The sequence below is a fragment of the Mirounga leonina genome, unplaced genomic scaffold, assembly GCF_011800145.1.
Source record: "Mirounga leonina isolate KUSES-001 unplaced genomic scaffold, KU_Mleo_1.0 Mir_170, whole genome shotgun sequence".
NCBI lineage: Eukaryota > Metazoa > Chordata > Mammalia > Carnivora > Phocidae > Mirounga > Mirounga leonina.
The window spans coordinates 10,534,972-10,555,538 of NW_023270433.1; the positions used below are offsets into that span (position 1 = coordinate 10,534,972).

At 41.8% G+C, this 20,567-nt stretch overlaps 1 protein-coding gene across 2 annotated transcripts in view; it reads left to right on the forward strand.

The window, feature by feature from the left end:
- Positions 1 to 225: 225 nt before the first annotated feature.
- The window catches only part of PSMB7 (proteasome 20S subunit beta 7), a 59,098-nt gene continuing 38,756 nt past the window's right edge, over positions 226 to 20,567 (forward strand). Inside the window, exons 1-5 of one of the 2 annotated variants that reach the window (XM_035015832.1) lie at positions 226 to 345; positions 787 to 880; positions 1,674 to 1,771; positions 3,210 to 3,350; positions 11,023 to 11,138. In XM_035015832.1, coding sequence (XP_034871723.1) covers positions 284 to 345; positions 787 to 880; positions 1,674 to 1,771; positions 3,210 to 3,350; positions 11,023 to 11,138 — 511 coding nt within the window. In that variant the 5' untranslated portion in view covers positions 226 to 283. The remainder of the gene's footprint in view (positions 346 to 786; positions 881 to 1,673; positions 1,772 to 3,209; positions 3,351 to 11,022; positions 11,139 to 20,567) is intronic. The other variant, XM_035015831.1, reaches the window with a different exon arrangement.

Here is a 20,567-nt window from a genome sequence, read left to right on the forward strand (position 1 = left end):
CAGGAGAAAACAGTTCTGGTCTGGTTCACAGGCGTCTGGCCTCCCATGCGACCAACTGGGACAAGTCCTTTCCCCGCTCCGGGCGTTAGTTACTCCTCCGCGCCACTTGGGGCGAAATACTCCAAGCACGTGCGCGCTCCTCGAGGAGCCCATGACTCCAAGATTAATGGCCCTGGCGCGGAGTTTGCCCCGCCCCTCCAGCCCAGGTCGCCGCAGGCGCCGGAAGTGCTCGGCTCTCTGCTCGTTTCTGCCGGCGCTCCGCCGGAAGTACTTTCTCGGGAAGATGGCGGCTGTGTCAGTCTACGAGCGGCCGGTTGGAGGTTTCTCTTTTGATAACTGTCGCAGGTGCGGCCGTGCCCGGGGCCAGGTTCCGGGCGGGCGTGGGAGTGCGGTGCCGGGGTGGGAGCTGGGCCGCGGTCTGATTTGGGAAGTCCAAACGAAGGGTGGACGGCGGGGCCTGCGGCCTGTGCCCCGCGGCCCGTGTGACTCAGGGGAATGAGGGCCTGAGAGTGGGTTTCTCTTGGAGGCCGAGCCCGCGCTTCCCCTTGCCCAGCGCACCCTACCAGTCTCCGTCTCTGTCTCCTGAGGCGAGATGCGGCCCCTCTCCGACGCTGGGCACGCCGAAAAACGCGACACTGGTCCTGATCTTGGGGGGACTCTGAACGGATGGGCTTGAAAGCGAATAGTAGCTTTTCTTTTCCTGAGTTCCCTATTAGACACTCTTGGTGCCAGGGCCGCGCGACGTGGTCCAGCCCTTCCATGCTTCATTCTCTGCTTTTCTTTCAGAAATGCCGTCTTGGAAGCCGATTTTGCGAAGAAAGGGTACAGGCTTCCAGCGGCCCGGAAAACTGGCACGACCATCGCGGGGGTGGTCTATAAGGTAAGCCGGCACAGCCGGTGACTGAACTGATTACAGGAACCAGGCCGCTTGGCGTCCTTTTCCTTCTCCGAGCTCTGTCAGGAAGGGCTCATGTTTCAGAATACGTCGGGAAAGGTCCCTCAGGATTTGTCGGGAGGTTTTGTGTGCTTACCAACCGTTTATATTCTTTCCCCACTTTTTAGAATTTTGGCAGGAGATCAGTACTTTTCTGTCTTGAGATACTACGTTGGGAACCAGGGTTATGTTGCTGGGAAAACACAGGATTTCGGATCAGACAGGTCTAACCATTTAACTTTGATGCTGCTTCCAACTTTGGGCAAGTCACTTTCCTTCTCACAGCCACACTTCACCGTCCATCAAATGGACCGAATAACTCCTGCCTCAAATTGTGGAAAGGGTCGAAAGAGATAATGGTTATTGTTGTTAAAGAGTGATGTCTTTTAAAAAGAAATCGACGGAGGTGGCTATTCTAATGGGAGGATTTCTGCATCTTAATCCAGACTTTCCTCATACTAGGTCTGTGATTTGTAAGGAATTCACTAAATCTGTGAGCCTCATTTGAAAACAGGAATGATAATTCCTACCACCTACTTGGCCTTCAACCTATAACGTTAATTAACAAGGCTTTTCTTGAATTCTGAAAGTACAGCACAATATTTTTGGTAGGAGTTTCAGTGGGGGGTGGAGGTTTGGGGAAAACAGGGGCTGGCCAACATTGTTTGTCCTAAACTAGAGTAGAGAGCTGTGGTTTATATATGTGAAATTGTTTTAAGTGTATTTTTTTTAAAAATAGGATGGCATAGTTCTTGGAGCAGATACAAGGGCAACTGAAGGGATGGTTGTTGCGGACAAGAACTGTTCAAAAATACACTTCATATCTCCTAACATTTAGTAAGTATCAGTTAGTTTGAATAGCTCTTATATTTTCAAACATGTCACGGTTAAAATGGAATTTACTTTGTTGTTCACTGAAACCTGTTGTTTAACTTGTATTTTCTTTTTTATCTCCCTTAAGTGATATTTTCATCTGCCTGTCACCTAAGCTGGTCATCCGCAAGTTCTCCTTTGCTTTAGTCTTTAATTCTCTTGGTCTCCAGTTCTGCTTTCTGTGTGCCTCTTGAAACCATTCCCTCCGCTAAAGCCTTAGTTCACATGCTTGTTTCTCATCTGGACTATTGCAGTTGTCATTTAAATGATCTCTCTGCCTTTGGTCTCTTTATTATCTGCCCTTTTGCTATATTGGATTTTGTAAAACAGATCTGATTATGTCCCTTTCCTCTTAAAAAAAATATATATATATTTTTAAACATATGATTATGCTTTTTTTTTTTAAGATTTTTTATTTATTTATGAGAGAGAGAGAGAGCATGAGAGGGGAGAGGTCAGAGGGAGAAGCAGAGTCCCCGCTAAGCAGGGAGCCCTATGTGGGACTCGATCCTGGGACTCCACGGTCACAACCTGAGCTGAAGGCAGTTGCTTAAGCAGCTGAGCCACCCAGGTGCCCTAAAAATATTTCAAGAGACTTCACATTTCCACACTGCTTTCAGAATAAAATTGGAACTCTGTAGCATGATATGTAAGATCTTGCCCAGTGTCAGAAAAATTTACCTTTTCACCTTATTTAGCTGCCATCCCCCTGTGTTCCAGTTATACCCGGACTGTTCCTGTTCCTCTCATCTCCAAGCTCTTTCCCCTTTGCTTTTGCCAGTCCCTCTGCCTAGAATTGCCCTTTCCTTTTTGTTTATATGGTGTTGTTTTATTCTTTCAAATCCAGCTCACGTGAGACCTCTAAGATCAGAATTAATTGCTGTCTCTCCTGTTTCCCATAGCGTTTTGTACTTATGCTGCTATATCGTATTATACGAGGTTTTAGAATTTTTGCCTTCTTTTGTCTCCTTCACTCAACTGTGAAATCAAGTGCTAGGATCGTGTCATATTTTCTTTATTCTCAGCACTTTGTCATGACTGGTACCTGGTAGTAAATATTTGGTAAATGTTAAATTACAAGGCTTTTAACATGCCTTGGCTCTTTGGTACAACTTGAATATATTTTTAGGATTAGTAAAATGCAGACTGTGTTAGAAGCACAGAAGCTAATGATTTGAAATGTTCTATTGGGCCACAGAAAATATGTTTACACAGGACTAGATGCATATTCTCAGTTTCATGTTTATTTAAGATTGGTTAGACAGGGTAGTTACAGTGCAGAATATACTCAGAAACATCTCTCTGTGTACCTGAACTTAGTGGAAGTTATCCAGGAAGCTCCACTTCTAATTGACCCCTTTGGTAATTGAATTTCAGCTAAGTTTCTGATTGTATTTTTTAGTTGCTGTGGTGCTGGGACAGCTGCAGACACAGACATGACAACCCAGCTCATTTCTTCCAATTTGGAGCTTCACTCCCTCTCCACTGGCCGCCTTCCCAGAGTTGTGACAGCCAATCGGATGCTGAAGCAGATGCTTTTCAGGTAAGGTTCCAGGTGGGGATTTGTTTGTTTCTTTTTTTTTTTGTAATTTTATTTAAATCAATTATCATATAGTGTGTTACTAGTTTCAGAGGTAGAGTTCAGTGATTCATCAGTTGCATATAACACCCGGTGCTCATTACGTCATGTGCCTTCCTTAATGCCCATCACCCAGTTGCCCCATCCCCCTACCCACCACCATTCCAGCAACCCTCAGTTTGTTTCCTAGAGTTAAGAGTCTCTTATGGTTTGTCTCCTCTCTGATTTTGTCGTATTCTAGTTTTCCGTCCCTTCCCCTAGATCCTGTTTTGTTTCTTAAATTCCACATGAGTGAAATCATAATTGTCTTTCTCTAATTGACTTACTTCACTTAGCATAATACCCTCTAGTTCCATCCACGTCATTGCAAATGGTAAGATTTCTTTCTTTTTTTTTTTTTGATGGCTGAGTAATATCCCATTGTATACATATACCACATCTTTTTTATCCATTCATCTGTCGATGGACGTCTGGGTTCTTTCCATAGTTTGGGTACTGTGGATTTTGCTGCTATAAACATTGGGGTGGAAGTGCTGCTTCGGAACACTCTGTTTGTTCCAGGATGGGGATTTCTGTAGTATCTTTTTCTCCTATCTTAGATTTTCAGCTGAGGGGATCCTGGAAGCTAGAGAAAAAGCATTCAGAAATACCATTTTATTCTAGAAATCAGTTGTTACCATTTTAATATCAGAAGGCTTTTGATGATGTATTTGAATTTTTGGGATCTAGTTTTTTTTTTTTTTCTCTTCAAGATTTTATTTATTTATTTGACAGAGAGAGAGAGATAGCAAGAGCAGGAACACAAGGGGGGGAGTGGGAGAGGGAGAAGCAGGCTTCCCATGGAGCAGGAAGCCCGATGCGGGGCTCAATCCCAGGACCCTGGGATCACGACCTGAGCCAAAGGCAGACGGTCAGTGACTGAGCCACCTAAGCGCCCCAGGATCTGGTTTTTTTTTCCCCCCTATGAATAAATCACATGTGACCGCAGTCATTTCTGGAAGCATAGGGCATTACTGGATTAAAAATTTCTTTTATTTATAGTAAGAAAGTTAGAACTGGACAGAACCTTTGGTTCATCTTGTGAACACACATAGACAAAAACAATGGTTTTTTTCTCCCTCTTTTAGGGGCAAAATAACAGTGAAATGAAAAATTGTATTTGTAGTTGACTGTGAGTGATATAATAACATTAATATTAACGCACATTTATTTTTCTCTTCGTGCCAGACCCTGTGCTTAGTTCTTTATGCACGATCTCATTTTACCCTTTGATAGAGCGGCCCCTCTGAGATGGGGGCTGTTAACATCTCCAATATTTTTTTTTTTTTAAGGGTTCCCAAGTCTTTTTTTTTTTTTAAGATTTTATTTATTCAGAGGCACCTGGGTGGCTCAGTCGTGAAGCGTCTGCCTTCGGCTCAGGTCATGACCCAGGGTCCTGGGATCGAGCCCCGCATCGGGCTCCCTGCGACGCGGGAAGCCTGCTTCTCCCTCTCCCACTCCACCTGCTTGTGTTCCCTCCTCACTGTCTCTCTCTCTCTGTCAAATAAATAAATAAAATCTTAAAAAAAAAAAAAAGATTTATTCATTTGACAGAGAGGGAGAGCACAAGTAGGCAGAGCGGCAGGGAGAGGGAGAAGCAGGCTGTCCGCTGAGCAGGGAGCTGGACGAGGGGCTTGATCCCAGGACCCTGAGATTATGACCTGAGCTGAAGGCAGCCGCTTAACCGACTGAGCCATCCAGGTGCCCCAACATCTCCAATATTTAAGTGAAGCTGAGGTTTACAGAAGTGTAGTTGCCTGCCTGATCTGGCCTTCACACCCTGCTGACTTCCACCCACAGTGCTCTTAGTTTGGTCTCCCTTTCATCCTTAATCAGATCATCACTTTACATTTGTGTAGTTTTCCTCTTTTTCAAATTCTAAGTCTGTTTTCTGATTTGCTCCTTGTAGAGAGAAGAGGGGCAGTATATTAGAGCAGAACCAGGAAATAGCCCGGACATTCAGTGGTGGGTTAGAATATTGGTTTCTCCTTTTGGGACCTGCATTACCTTTAACAGATTCTCTCTTTTTCCTTCTTTGTAGATTTGTAGAATCTAGAATCATGGTGCTTTTTTTTTTTTTTTTTTTTTTTTTGTAGTTGACTGGAGATCTTTTTCTGGTTCTCATCATTCATTAAGCAACCTAGAGAAAACATTTTCTTTATCTCTGTCCCAAGCAGCAGCAGCTGCAGCCAGGCCTGTGAGATAAGAGGGAAGCAGGAATAGAAAGCCAGGATTGTAAACTGGTGGCATACAAGCTGTATTCAGCTTGTAGAGAAATTGTATTTGGGCTGCATAGTGTTTTTTTAAAAAACAGTGGCCAATAATTATAAATTGGGAGATTGGAATAAAAAATCTGGATTTCTGGCTTTAAAATTTTTTTTTAATTAATTATTTCCTGGCTTCATTTGAAAAAATTCATAAAGAGGGTGGGATAATAGGTGGCAGTAATCTTCTGGAACGGAGCGGCGGATGTTGCCTTTAGAAGGGGGGAGCATGTGCTCCTGTCAGTTCCTGCCTGGTTTGACTTCCTTCCGGCCTGGCTCTTGCCTTTCTGTGAGCTTGCTGGTCTTCATCTGTGAGTCTGGCACGGCCCTAGGCTCTCAGCAAGTGGATATGAGGCAGTGTAGCTCTGCAGCAAGGTCTGTAGCATAGTTCCCACTTTACAGCTGAGAAGACCGGGACTCAGAGGAGTCTATGGGCGGGAAGCCTAGTCGTATCTACCTAATGCATGCTCTGGCTGTACTGAGCCCTTCTGTGGGTGATTTCCATGTATTTATGTGCATGATCATCATCCTAATCTTGGAGAATTACTGCGTATCAAACAAATTCTCCCAATACAGTGTGAGAACTTGTTAAAGCACATCTGTTGTCAAGATTTCCGAAGACATTCGTGAATTTGATTTTAAATGTAAAGCTCCCTCTGGTGGTTTTTGTGGTGCATTACATTTAAAGCAAATTTTAAACTTGTAAAATTGCGTTAAATAGCAAATTTTCAAGATTTCTTCCAATGTCATTTAAAGCATCTACCCAAACCTCACAGGTCTTTCTGTTAATCTCTCTTTAGAATGTTTTAGGAATTCTAAATTCACTTTTTTCAGTGTTTTATTATTTTTAGTTTAACATACTTTATAAAAATTAAATTTTATCACAGTTTTTTTATTTTTTTAAAGATTTTCTTTATTTATTTGACAGAGAGAGACACAGTGAGAGAGGGAACACAAGCAGGGGGAGTGGGAGAGGGAGAAAGCAGGCTTCCCGCTGAGCAGGGAGCCTGATGCGGGGCTTGATCCCAGGACTCTGGGATCATGACCTGAGCCGGAGGCAGACGCTTAACGACTGAGCCACCCAGGCGCCCCGAGAGGAACATTTTAAAATTTAACCAGGATGATTATGGTTCATTATGTGTCTTCTGACATTTTTGTTGAGTTACATAAAATGTAAATGTGGTATAAGGGAAAAAGCATAGGATTTCACTTTATTTTTTTCACCCCCCCCTTTTTTTTTAAAAAAGATTTTATTTATTTATTAGAGAGAGGGAGGGAGAGTGAGCATGAGCGTGGTGAAGGGCTGAGGGAGAAGCAGACTCTCCGCTGAGCAGGGAGCCCGATGGGGGGCTTGATCCCAGGACGCTGGGATCTTGACCTGAGCAGAAGGCAGATGCTTAACCGACTGAGCCACCTGGGCATCCCAGGATTTCACTTTAGAAGTTTGGTTCAGGTCTCATCTAAAGCACTTAGAGTTGTGTGACCTTGGGCAGTTCACCTTACCTTTCTTAGCCTCAGTTTCTTCCTCAATAAGATGAGGATAATAGTTTTGTTTTTTTATTTTAAGATTTTATTTATTTATTTGAGAGAGAGAAAGTGTGCGTGAGAGAGAGAGCACAAGCAGAGGGTAGGGGCAGAGGGAGAGGGAGAAGCAGGCTCCCCGCTGAGCAGGGAGCCTGATGCGGGGCTCGATCCCAGGACCCTGAGATCATGACCCGAGCCGAAGGCAGATGCTCAATGGACTGAGCCACCCAGGCACCCCGAGGATAATAGTTTCTGACTCTCTGACTTTTGAGGAGGAAATGAATAAAGAAGCAAGGCTTACGACGATGCCCAGTACAGGGCCTAATGCACAGTTAGGTCCCCCTAAATTCAGAGGCTGAAAAAGAGAACAAGGTGTATTCATCTTGCTTTTACTGTTCCATTTTCCCCCGAATAATCCATTTCCATGTCTGTGAATCAGTAAGAAAAGGGGGTTTGATAAACAGAAGTGGACATCTTTTCCTTTATGTAAGCAGTACTTTTATTTTACGTTTACGATGGCTGAATGTAGAAGATGTACGTGTTACTTGTTCCCTCTGAGCATGAGCCTCCTAGTCGAGTCTAATAGAAATCTTTGTACTCTCTGATTCTGTATTCCAGAAACTCCTTGAAAATATAGAGCCTCTATTTATTATGTTAATTGTGCTTTTATTTACTATGAAAGTAATGTATATTCATTGTAAAAAATTTGGAAAATACTGAAGAGCCCAAAGAAAAAATAAAAATTTTTCAGTTCAGGGAAAATCATGTTTTGGTTAGGTATCTATACTTCTAGTCTTTTAAGTTGTTGGCTCACTCATTCATTGAATCCTTCTTTGCTTCCTTCCTTGTTACTAGTACACGTTCTCCGTAAAACCTAAGATAGAAGACAGGGATAAACTAAAAAAATACAAAAATTATCTGAGTTCCTACCACCCATAAGCAGTTGGTTCTAGCAGGTTACTATATGCCTTTCAAGCTTTTTTCCATTTACTAATACATAGTTTGTTCTGTAAAAATGGGATCATAGTTGTACATTCTATCCTGGAATACAACCTGTTGTTTTCATCTACCAGTGTGTGTTGAATAGTTTCCATTTGGAGCATTTCAAAATGAAAATCACCTTTTAAAAAATTATTGTAAAAGTAATGTGTGATCAATATAAAAATCCCCAACACTGGAAATGTGAAAAGAAGGAAGTAAATGTCACCTCATGTTTTGTTACTTAGACACATACGTTGTAAATCTTTGAGAACTATTTTTCCAGACCTTTTATACTATGACATTTTCTCATTTATGTATTTACAACAGTGGAATCCTGTGTGTTGTTTTGTAACTGACCCTGTTCACATAATAGTATATTGTTAATGTTGTTCCCATTAGTAGAAGAGCTCAGCATCCAGAGTTTCTACCTTGAGCTCATAGAGGAGTTCTGGAGACCTGTGACCCTCCTGACGTAGTAAAAAACCTGTATGTACACTTGTTATGAGTCAGGGTTCCACAGTGTCAATCAGTTTTTCAAAGGGGTCTGTGACCTATAAAAGTTAACCACTGATCAATATCAATTTTTGGTGGTATCACAGTATTCCATTCTCTAGATGGACCATAATTTAACCAATTTTGAACTTTAACAGTGTTGCTTGTTTTAAGGTATCATAAGGTATCCCATGAACCCTTTGGAACATAGGACATTTAGGTACTTGTGTGATTAATTCCTCATGCTGTATTCTAAAATAAATTCCTAGAAATGGAATTATTGAGTCAAAGGTATGCACATTTAACATTTTGATACACGTTGCCAAACCCACCCTTGAGAAATTTTGCACTGAGTTGCACTACCGTCGGTGTATGAGAAAATACCCCGTGATCTGGATGATCTAGAGCATAGCTAGGTCAGTTTATTTAGCTAGTTCTCTGTTTCTACTTTTTTGGCATCGTAAACGGTATTGCAGTAAACAACCTTGTGCATCCATTTCTGCATATTTGTCTGATTATATCCTTAGAATTTGATTCCTGGAAGTAGAGTTTCTGGATCTAAGGAATATAATAACTTCCAAAACAACCTGTTTGATGCTTTCAAAAGAATCTAAGATATGTTTTAGCTTGGAAGGAAACTAGCTGATTATTACTGATTTTATTTAAACAGCCTGTCTGGCAGGCAGTTGGTGTAGTGGGTCAGGCCCTGGACTGGGGTGGGAGTGGTGGGTTTGGTGATTCCCACGGCTCATCCCAGAGCCCTGTGACCTAGTCTTGACCCTGCTACTACCTCATGTGGCTTAGGACCAGTTTCTTTTCCTCTTTCTGGGCCTCTGTTTTCTTTTGAGACTGTTTCTAGAATCCTTTCCTGCTCTTTACTTTTTCACTTATAACTGGAAGATCTTTCCTTCCTTCCTCTTTCTTCCTTTCCTTCTTTCTTTCCTTCCTTCCTTTCTTTTGATTTTAATTTTTTAAAGTAATTCCTGTACCCAACATGGGGCTCAAAACCACAACCCCAAGATCAAGAGTTGCATGCCCTACTGACTGATCCAGCCAGGCACCCTTGGGATGTTCTTTGTGAAAGAGCAATTTGGTAGTCAGGGATGGGGGAAATAATTGGACTTGACTATTCTGGTTACCAAGAGTGCTCCCTGATGAGTAGTTATGTCTCAGACAGTCTACAGTTAGGACTTTTATTGGTTTTTGTGTTTATTTCTCTCAATTTTAATGATTATATCATTAGGCAAATTCATTATGTGTTGGTTTCATTTTTCTTTCCAAAGAGCTAAAGGCTCGGGGTGGAGGACTTTAAATCCAGCTTGTTTATTTAGCATAGTGATTCTAATGGTAAAAAATGGAACCACATACAGGGAAAGCAATCTGTAGAAGTAGAAAACCAACTAGGTGAGGGATCCAAAGAACAAATACATGCACAATTCAACAGAGGTAGGGTGGGGTGGAGAATGTATTCCCATCCCTGTTCCTGAAGAGGCATTGCTTCCTCCTGTGGGCAGTAGGAATGTGTTTTAGAGGCTATTGTGGAGTTATTTCATCATTCACTTCCCTGCATGATGAAATATTTTTCTTTTACTCAATAAGAACTCACATCTATGATTATAATTTTGTGAATTTATTCAAAAGAGAAGGTGTTTTGACATGAGCCATTGTCCTGTGAGGCTATGATGAGGTGAGGTTGAGAATTTGAACAGCTTGAGTTTAGCAGCTCCTCAGTGTTCACTTTGAAAGTAGTTGATTTACTGATCCCTGAGAGGTGTGATGGGAAGGGTGCTGGTAAATTTTGGAGTAAGCCAAGCTCAGTTGTGAGAGATCGGGCTGGCACTTAATGTCTTTGGGTTGCTTTTCTCTAAAGTGAGAACAGTTCTCTTTCTCCCCCCTCCCAAAGATTTATTTATTTATTTGAGAGAGAGAGAATTTGAAGCAGATTCTGCACTGAGCGTGGAGCCTGATGCAGAGTTCGATCTCATGAGCCTGAAATCATGACCTGAGCCAAATCCAAGAATCAGACACTTAACCGAATGTGCTACCCAGGCGCCCTAAGAATGATTCTCTTTTAAAGGGAGCTGTATGACTGAGGAAATAAGCATGTTGGAGGACCTCACAGGATTGAGTCATTATGGGCTGATAGTGGATGTCTCAACTTATGTTGCTTCTGGTCTGCATTTTGTTCCCATCAAAACAGTAACCACTTCATGAAATAGTAGCAGTGTAAGAAAAGTCTTTTGTTGTCTGACTTCTCAAACAGCTTTTGGTTAAGTTACAGTGATACAATGTAGACTCATTTTTTTTTTTTTTCTTATACATACTCTGATCACCAGGTATCAAGGTTACATTGGTGCAGCCCTAGTTTTGGGGGGAGTAGATGTTACTGGACCTCACCTCTACAGCATCTATCCTCATGGATCAACTGATAAGTTGCCTTATGTCACCATGGGTGAGTGTAAAATTTCCCTGATGTTTCAGAATCCTCTTATTTACCAAGGTGGTCTCTTAAAGAGCTGGTCTATTTCCTGTTAGAGGAGCCAGGGCAATATAGTGCTTTGATTCATTCTACATATATTTATTGATTTCCTCCTACGGATTAGGCCCTGTTGTAAGTGCTTGGGATACAGCAGTGAACAAAATTTAAAGATTCTTGCCTGCAAGGAGTTTGTATTTTAGTGAGGGTAGACAGACAATAGCAACAACTACTATAAATATATTAATGTTAGAAAGTGATAAATACTAGGAGAAAAAAGTAATGCAGGTGATAACTGTACTACAGTTATGCAAGATAACTACTTTTGGGGAAAACTGGGTCATGGGTATACAGAAACTCAGTGTATTATTTCTTACATCTGCATGTGAATTTACCATTATCTCAAAACAAAAAGTTAGAAAAATTAATGCAGGCTAATGGGATGTCGGAGTGTTGGGGTGGAAGGCAGAGTATCATGTTAAATAGGATGCTTCAGGTAGGTCTCGAGGTGAGGTTTCAGTGGAGGGAAACTAGAGTGGAGGTCTCATAGCAGGAACATGCATGTAGGGCGTGCATTGAATTTTTTTTTTTTTTTTAATGCTAGAGTGACTGGGGCCCTTCTTAATTTCTGAGATCAAAGGCATTTAATTCCTTTCTGAACCTTGATTGCCTCACCTGTGGAATGGTGTCAATAGTATTTACTGTATATGCCAGGTTGTGATAATTAGAAATAATGTATATAAAGAATCTGGCCCTCTGCCTGGACTGTAATAGTAGTTACTCTTTTCAGACCAGCTTTTTGCATTGGTACTTTGGTTCTCAGTGCTAGACAAGAGTTGTTTTTTTTTTAATATTTTGTTTATTTGAGAGAGAGAGAGAGAGCACACCCACGAGCAGGGGGCTGGGGGAGAAGCAGGGATCATGACCTGAGCCAAGCTTAATCGACTGAGCCACCCAGGCACCCCAAGAGTTTTGTTTTTTTTTTTAATGACCACCAAAAAAAGGAGTGAGAAAATGGGGATTTTCAAATTCTAACTTTTATGTTAAATTTCTGAGTTGGATTGTTTAGGTACAGAAATTTGAACAGGTCATGTATAGCTGGTATTTTTCCAGCTGTTGTTTACCTCTTACATTTTTTGTCTTGGTATCTTGGCTCTGAAGAGCTAGGAGACTGCTGCCTTGAATAGTTTGGAAATTGCCAGTTTGAGACCTTGCTGTTCCATAGTGTCATCTAGCCTCTTAGAAGGTTTTTATACAACAGATGTTCCCTGTTTGTTGGGGAGAATGATTTACCCCCAGATACCATATGGATGAGTCTTTGTAATTATTTTAAAATGAAGATACTTACAGTAATTTTAGAATTGTTCTGAACTGCTTTATTCAAATATATTTGTTATCTTCATCAGAGTACTGTTTTTATTTCTCCTTGTCTGATTGATGCCTTTAAATGGTGGGAAGGGTGAAGTAGCTTTTTCTATTTAGTGGTTTCATTTCTTTTTTTTTTTTAACTGAAAAAAATTTTACAGTAACAGAAAAGTAACCATAATGTGCAATGAAAGTCATATATGCTCTTTACTCATATTTGTCAGTGAACATTTTACCACTCTTGCTCTCGCTTGCTCATACATTGTTATTGTTCTTATTCTTAATTTTTTGTGTGGAATCATTTGAGAGTAAGTAGGAAGGAGCAGACACCATTACCTTCCACCTCTAAATCCTTTATGATGTTCTCTTACGTTACCTTGATAAATGATCACATTCAGGAAATTTAATACCATTACAAAGCAGGTTCATTTTTAAGAAGGAAAAATTGAATTGGTTTCTTTTGCCTTTGAACTGTAGTAATTTGTCTTCTGAGCACAATCCTGAATTTAGGAAAAGTTGTTGACAGCAGGCCGTCAGGCAACCCCACATTGTGTTCTCTCCTGGCCAACAGCGATCTTGCTGTTCCAAGTCTACTGTGAGTCCAGGGTGATGGTTCCACAGCCTTGAGTTCATAGCACGCTTGTGTTTAGAAATCATTGCTCTACACAGTCTAGTTTTGTTATCATAAAAGACCGGATTAAGGAGGAGATATCTGTAACATTTGATTTTAATACACAAGTAAATAATTATTTTGAGCTTTAGTTTGTTCATCTGTTCATTTATTTATCAACTCTCTCTTGCCTTCTGTGTCTAGGCACTGTGGCAGGCTCCGCAGATAGAGATGAATGCGTGGATCCTTGCCCTCAATATCCTCACGCTGTAGTGAGGGAGCCAGATGTACAAACTGACAAGGGCAGTAGGTACAAAGGCCAGTGGAGGCCCGGGGAGAAAGGATTACATCGAAATGGGAGGATTTCAGGAAAAGCTTCACTTCACATGAACGGAGTCTTAAAAGAAGCATAAGTTACTTTTCGTTCATTTATCAAATACTTATTTAGCATTCACTATGGGCTAGGCATTTTGCTAGGTGCTGGGAATAGAGTGGTCAGCACAGCACCTGCCCTCAGAACTTACAGCCTCATGTGGGAGACAGGAATTAAAGTGGTATACATTCATCTAAAAGAATGCATTGTGCTAAGTGCCCTGGAGAAAAAGAACAGTAATAAGAGAGAGGAACAGGAAGGACTATGTGGATAATGGCTGTTTGGGACGTCCTTGCTGAGCAAGTGACATTAAAACATTTTCTAATGAAAGTAATTTACGAACATGACAAAACGTTCAAGTGGGAATATTACATGAAAAATAAGTGTTTTTTCATATCCCTCCTCCAAAGTAACCACTCTTAAGTTTATTGTTTTTTCCAGAAAATGTTTTATGAAATACCATATAGCTCTGTCAGTCTGTGCCTATTAAAACTACACAAATGAAGTCATACTGTGCACACTTTTCCTTTATTGTTAACTTGTTTTGAAGAAGTTCTTTACCAGCACATGTAGATCTGTACTGTAATAACAGTTACATAGAAATGCGTTATATGGCTGTATCATGATTTACTGACCCATTCTATTGATGAATATTTTGGTTATCATTTTTGCAACGAATGTGTCTTGGTTTACTTAGGTAAGTACAGACTTCAGATAAATTCCTAGTGGAATATCAGGATTAGGGTATGTTTGTGTGTTGCTCAGAATTCTCTGTTGCAAAGCAATAGAATTAATGATTTAAGAAAAGAGGACTATGTTGTAAAGGATAGTAGGTGGCTTACGGAATAGCTGGGAGGGCAAATGCTGGCTTTGGGGCCCAGAGCGGTGTCAGAACTCACGCTGCAGAGTAGACCACGGCAGGCGAGTACAGAGTGTTCCAGACTGCAGTCCTGCCCCAGCTGGAGCTGGCTTACTGCTGGGATGCTGGGGCCTGGTGCTGGGGCCTGCTCAGCCTCCCTGATGGTTTCAGGAACCCAGTCTGCCTGCCATCCCTTTCACCACTGCCAGAGTGTTCCTTATAGGGGAGGGTGATTGGTGAAGCTCAGTCATTCACTCCTGAAGTGTTGGGATTCCCTGGACTTAGGAAGGAAGTCATACTATATATACTGCCACTGGTTAGCCCAAGAAAGTGACAGAGGGCCACGTAGTGCATTCTGCTTTTTGAGAGCTTTTGCCACATTGCCCTCCAAAAAGATTGTACTAGCTTATATTTCTACCAAGAGAATATGAGGATGCCTTTCTCTTAACAACCTTACCAACACTGGGTATTTGTGCCAGTCTGATGGGTGAAAGATGGGAAGAGGGAACACGTAAGCGGAGACCTGAAAGGTAGGTAGGAATTAGCCAGGAATTCCTCGGCCCTGCTCCCTGTCCCCAGGGAACGACTTCAGGCCCTGTGTGCATGAGGGTCTGGTGTGGCTGAGGAACTGAAGGGCCAGAGTTGGTTGGTTGGGTGAGGCCAGTGCACTGGGTGGGGGTAGTGTTCAGTGCAGGGGTGCAGCGGAAGCAAAGGCGTTCTGGAGGGTGGAGCAGAGGTACGACTAGAAAGCGAGGCTGGAGAGGGTCCTAGTGATACAGGCCCAGTTGTTTGGATTTTGTCCTTGAGGTTCCCATCTAAAGTTTTCATGCCAGAGAAGGATGGGATGAGATTTGCTTGTTAGAGCAGTCTTACGGCTGTAGGAAGGAGGATTGGCATGGGGGAGTCTGGAGGCAGAGAGGGAGATTGCGTCTGGCCAGAAATATTGATGGTGTGGCTGGGTCCCGTGACAATAGGGACGGCTCCTGTCAGAGAGAGCACTTGGAAATGAACCAGCCATTAGGCCAGATCCCAGGTGTCCTCTCCTGATTTCTCAGTATCAGTCCCTTCCTGAGTCTTGACTACAGAGGCCCAGTTAACTCCTTCACGTGGGGCCGTTGCCCTGCAGGTGGACTCTAGGCCTCTTTTCCTGCTTTGTTTCCTGTCCCTCCCCTAGGCCTTTGTGGCAACAGGGGCACCTGTACCTCTCACCCTCCCCTGGGCAGGCTCCACCCCACTGTTGTAGTGCTGCCTTCCTTCAGAAAGGCCTTTCTGCCCCACGTGTTCCTGCTCCTCAGCTGGGGTCTAGCCCAGAAGCCATTCGCTCGTGACTGCCCCAGGCTGAGTTAGCAGGTCCCTGTCCGGGACATAGGTGTGAAACAGGATTCCAGGATTCCCGCCTTGTCTGCACTCCACTTGCCCCAGCTCTTGTCCCTCCCGCATGTGTGAACATTTGAGATCTCGGAGAATAGAATCTGTCTTACCTCCGGTCTCACAGAGTCCTGTGTGACTTGGTGAATATTTGACGGTGAAATAATGTTCTGGTTTGCTTACTTGCTTGTGTCAAAGAGTATCTGAAACTTAGCCTTAGAAACCTTAGCTACTGGTTATTTTTGGTGACCTAACAGTTTACAGTACCCTTGGAATAGAGCTGGTTTAGATTGTGTTCCATTTGGGGGGCCCCAGGTTAGCTGAGAGAGAATAGCACAGAGCATTGCGTATGTGGTAGGCCTTTTTTTTTTCTCTTTAAAGCTAAATACTATTTCAGATTTAAAGCATATTATGGAGCATCTCTGCCAGAGTCTGCTAGTGCTGTCACATTATTTTCAGTTAAAATTCTATGTAAGGAATGCTATGGTTGCTATTTTATTGATGAGAAACCTGAAGTTAGGGAAATTTATAGTAACTTGCTTGTTCTTGCTCTCTCTGTAAATGGCAAAGCTGGGATCTGAACTCTTCCAGCTTAAGCGAGCCCCTGTACAACACAGCTGCTTTGATTTTCTCATCTTACAGATGTTATTTCATTAAGCTATTAAGCTTTGCTTCTGAATACTGAAAATATTTATACAAATTCCCAAAGGGCATTTATTTGTTTTGCGTATTTTCGACTGCCTATGTGCAGATTTTCTATCCTGCATATTAAAAATAGTATTTACTGAAACAGCTTTGTAGTATCAAAGGAAAAATTTAAAAATTATACAGTTTCACCATCCAAGACAACACGATTTTTATTTTTTATTTTTTCCAATCCAAGTCCATTGTGAAGAGCTTTACCAGAGAATGTAAAATAAAGTACAGGTTTTGTATTGCCCTGGCTCTGTGTCTGTCATTTTTTAAGTTTCTTTTAGCCACTGTGGACTTTTGAGCAGGGCTTGCGTGCATCTTTCCCTAGGGCAGTGGCTGTGCTGGGCTGACTTCTTCCTAACCAGGCAGTTCTTCTGGTTTCCAGTTGATGCTTTCTTCCTTCTTTCCCTCCCTCCCTCCTTTCCTTGGTTCCTTTTTTTTTTTTTTTTTTTTTGAGGGAATAGGGAGCTGAATGGCAATCCACAATTGCCATTTGGTGGATTTTGTTTTAATTCATGTTATAGTTGACCCTTGAATAGCAGGGGCAAGAGGTGCATTACCCCTGCGCCATCGAAAAATTCACATGTAACTTTTGACTCTCCAAAAACTTAAGTACTAATAGCCTACTGGTGACCGGAGGCCTTACTGATAACATAAACACTCCGTTGATGCATACTTTATGTGCTCTATGTATTATATACTGTGTTCTTTTAATAAAGTAAGGTGAAGAAAAGAAAACATTATTAAGAAAATCATAAAAAGAAAATACATTTATAGTACTGTACCGTATCGAAAAAAAATGCACATATAAGTGGACCTGTGCAGTTCAAACTTGTTATTCTGGGTAAGCGTGTAAACCAAATTTAAAGCTATAGATAGACTAGAAGGCCTTCCTAAACGAAACAGTCCCATGGAGAATTAGCATTCACTGTGGGATTACGGCTTTCCTTAAGTGTAGCATAAGTGAGAAAATGAATATTTCATGTAAATTCTCATGCTTTAGTTAAATTATGGGTTTTTTTATTACGAGAAATAACAAAATTTTGTAATTAATCTTTGTTTTTCTGAGTGATTTGACAGTAAGAGCTGGAAGCTACAAATTACCCGTAACACAAGGGTGTCTAAATTTTGTCTACCCATGGGTCCATACTGGCGACTAGCCAGGTGCCTGAAGGCTACTCTTAATTTACATTGGATAGAAGACACCTGTCTTGTGCATCTTTAACATGCTGGCACAGCTCATTGAGCACAGGGTCCAGGAGCCTCCTCTCTGAGGGCTTGGCCTCAGGATTTACTTGGGAGAAGAATGTATCAAATTTCTTGTGGTGTGACCCTTGGATACCTTCTGTCCTAAATCCTTTTTTGTGGACATGGTGTTGACCATAATGATAGCAGCATTCATCCAGCAGCTGTTGGGAGATGCTTTACAGATTTAATCTTTGCAACATTGCAAGGTGGGTACTACCATCCCTATCTTACAGATGCAGAATTGAGGCTCAGAGAGGGGTGCTGCGATCATACAGCCAGGGTGTGCATGAGCTGGTATGGGAACGACGGCCTCCTTGACTTTCCTCCTTCGGCTGTGTTATTGGTGTGAATGGTGTGTGGCATGTGGTCCAGACCAAATTTGATTTGGTCCATTCTCAAAAAAGAAGAAAGGGCCCCTTAGGTTTTATTTAATTATTTCTTTTTTAAGAGAGTACTTTGCAAGAGACTGCAGGTGATTGATTAGTGTGATTGTTGAAAGCCAGGCAGGATTCTCTGATTTTTCTTTATTAAGAAAGGGAAAAGGGCTTTGGTTGTATGTTTTATAGACAAAATGTGGGCTCTTTTAATTCTCGGATTAATTAGTTTATTCTTTTAACTTGCCAGCTTTTCTTTATTAGGCAGACTAAAGTGTCAGGAGAAGCTTGGGGACCATCTTTTGCTATTAGTTTGGCAGTGTTCCTTGTAGCAGCATTGGCAAGGTATATAAAATTTTTATTTTTGCCCACTTATTCACATAAGAATTAATATGAATAAAATTTCAAGCATGACATTCCTGGAAATGAGGCCCTTGGACAATTTAGGAATACCAACTTAAGGAATAAACATTGGTATGCATCATTAGGGAAGACTTGGGGTCACTGCCAAGGCCATCCAGGTAGAATTTGATCTCCAAATAAACTGGCTGTATGTTTTCCTAATTACGGGAATATACCTCTTAAGCCCCAGTTTACAGAGCCTCCTGGCAATTAAAAAGATTTGGGACAGAGTAGGAAACATACTGGATGTCTCACCTTGTGGGCAAAAAAAGAATCTTGGAATTAAGTTGGAACATCGGTAGGGAATTCAGACCTGCCATTTTCTCCATATTTTTAGACTAAAGTGCAACCTTTGTGCAGACATTTTGATATCTCCACAAGACTTGACTTTGAAAATTTTCCTGCTCTGGATCAAATTTTCCTGCTCTGGATCAAACTACAAGATGGTAGATGTTTCTTCCACGGTCATTTTCAACTCTGAAATCAGCTGTGAACTCAGCATCACTGTATGTGGTCCATAGGCCTACATAAAAGCCTTCTCAGAGGGCATGTGGACTTCATGGCTCTAGCATCGCTGGAAATTCTTTTTCCTAGTAGTATGGGCCGCATGACTGTGTGCAAAGGGTTCCATAAGCATGGGTCTCCATCAATACTAGAGTGATGCTCAGAGCCTATTTTCTGTGGGTCAGGGGCTGTGCAATGGAGGGTACACTGTTCTGGTGGGGGCTTTGTCCACACAGCTAGTGACTACTCAGAGTAGGGTTTCTGTAACCACCTGAAGCATAACCTGTAATCCTAAAAAAAGATGGGAGCCCTGGCTCCATCCTAGTCCTCCTTAACCAGGGCTGGTCACTTAACTTTTCTGAACCTCAAATCCCTCATTTTGAAAAAGAAACAGAATTTTTTTTTTTTTTTTTTTTTGACTTGGGAAGGTCCCAGGGTTCTTGGGGTGCTGCAGTGTCATGTTGTGTGAGAACACACTGTAAAAAACCATGTGCTTTTTTGTGCATTAGTTCTTGACGTCATTTTTCCAGGTAGTGTGGCATAGTAAAAAGAGCTGGTTTTTGGGGTCCAGCTGGGTTTAGATCTAAGTCCAGCGTATATTAGCTTTTGACCATGAGCACTGATTTCATCTGTAGAATGGGGCTTAGAGGAGCTCTCCCATGGGAAACCATACATAAAAAATTCTTTGTATGTAGCACAGCGAAGATACTTAATGCATGATTTTTTTTTTTTTTTTAATATTTATTTATTTGACACAGAGAGAGCACAAGCAGGGGGAGCGGCAGGCAGAGGGAGAAGCAGACTCCCCACTGAGCAGGGAGCGCGATGCGGGACTCCATCCCAGGACCCTGGGATCATGACCTGAGCTGAAGGCAGACGCTTAACCGACTGAACCACCCAGGCGCCCAATGCATGATTTTTTGATCACTTAATGCTAATACATTCCCTGTGTGCAGTTCTGTATACTAAGACTTCCCTGGAAGTTTTTCCTGCTCTGATTAAGTATGATGCATTTCAGAAGATTTAAAATGTGCAATGCATGGGTTTTATATTTTAACATTTGCTCTGCTGTGGAATGCCAGGAAACGAAACAACCGGAAACCGAAAATTCACGAAAGTTGGATTATGCATCTTGATTCCTGGTTGCTGTGAAGGTGGTACTAAGCCAATAGATGGTGCCGTTATGTTAGAAAATGAGAAAATACTTCTAAAATTCATCATGGTGTTGCAGGGAATGTAATCTAACCAGCCCTCGCCAGTTCTTAATCTGTTCTGATTAGAGTGACTTTGTTCTTGATTCCGTGTAAAAAAATATTTAATGTCTCTTGTGGGTAAAATTGAATTAATATGTAGGGTGCTGTTCTTCCTCTTTTTTTCTGCTCTGAGATTTTTACCATGATGTCTTTTCTGACTTGAGTTCAGTCCTTAGTCTACAACCAGGTAAAAGCCCTTGCCAGACATACTTTTTAGAACAGTTAAATGCAGCCCTTTCAGTTTTAAGTTCTTTGCTTTAGACCCCACTGCAGAGAGAGGGAGGCTAACTAATTCATCTCTACCTGCTCTTGTTCTAGAATTGGGCCAGAATTGGCCCTGCTACAGACAGGTGCCT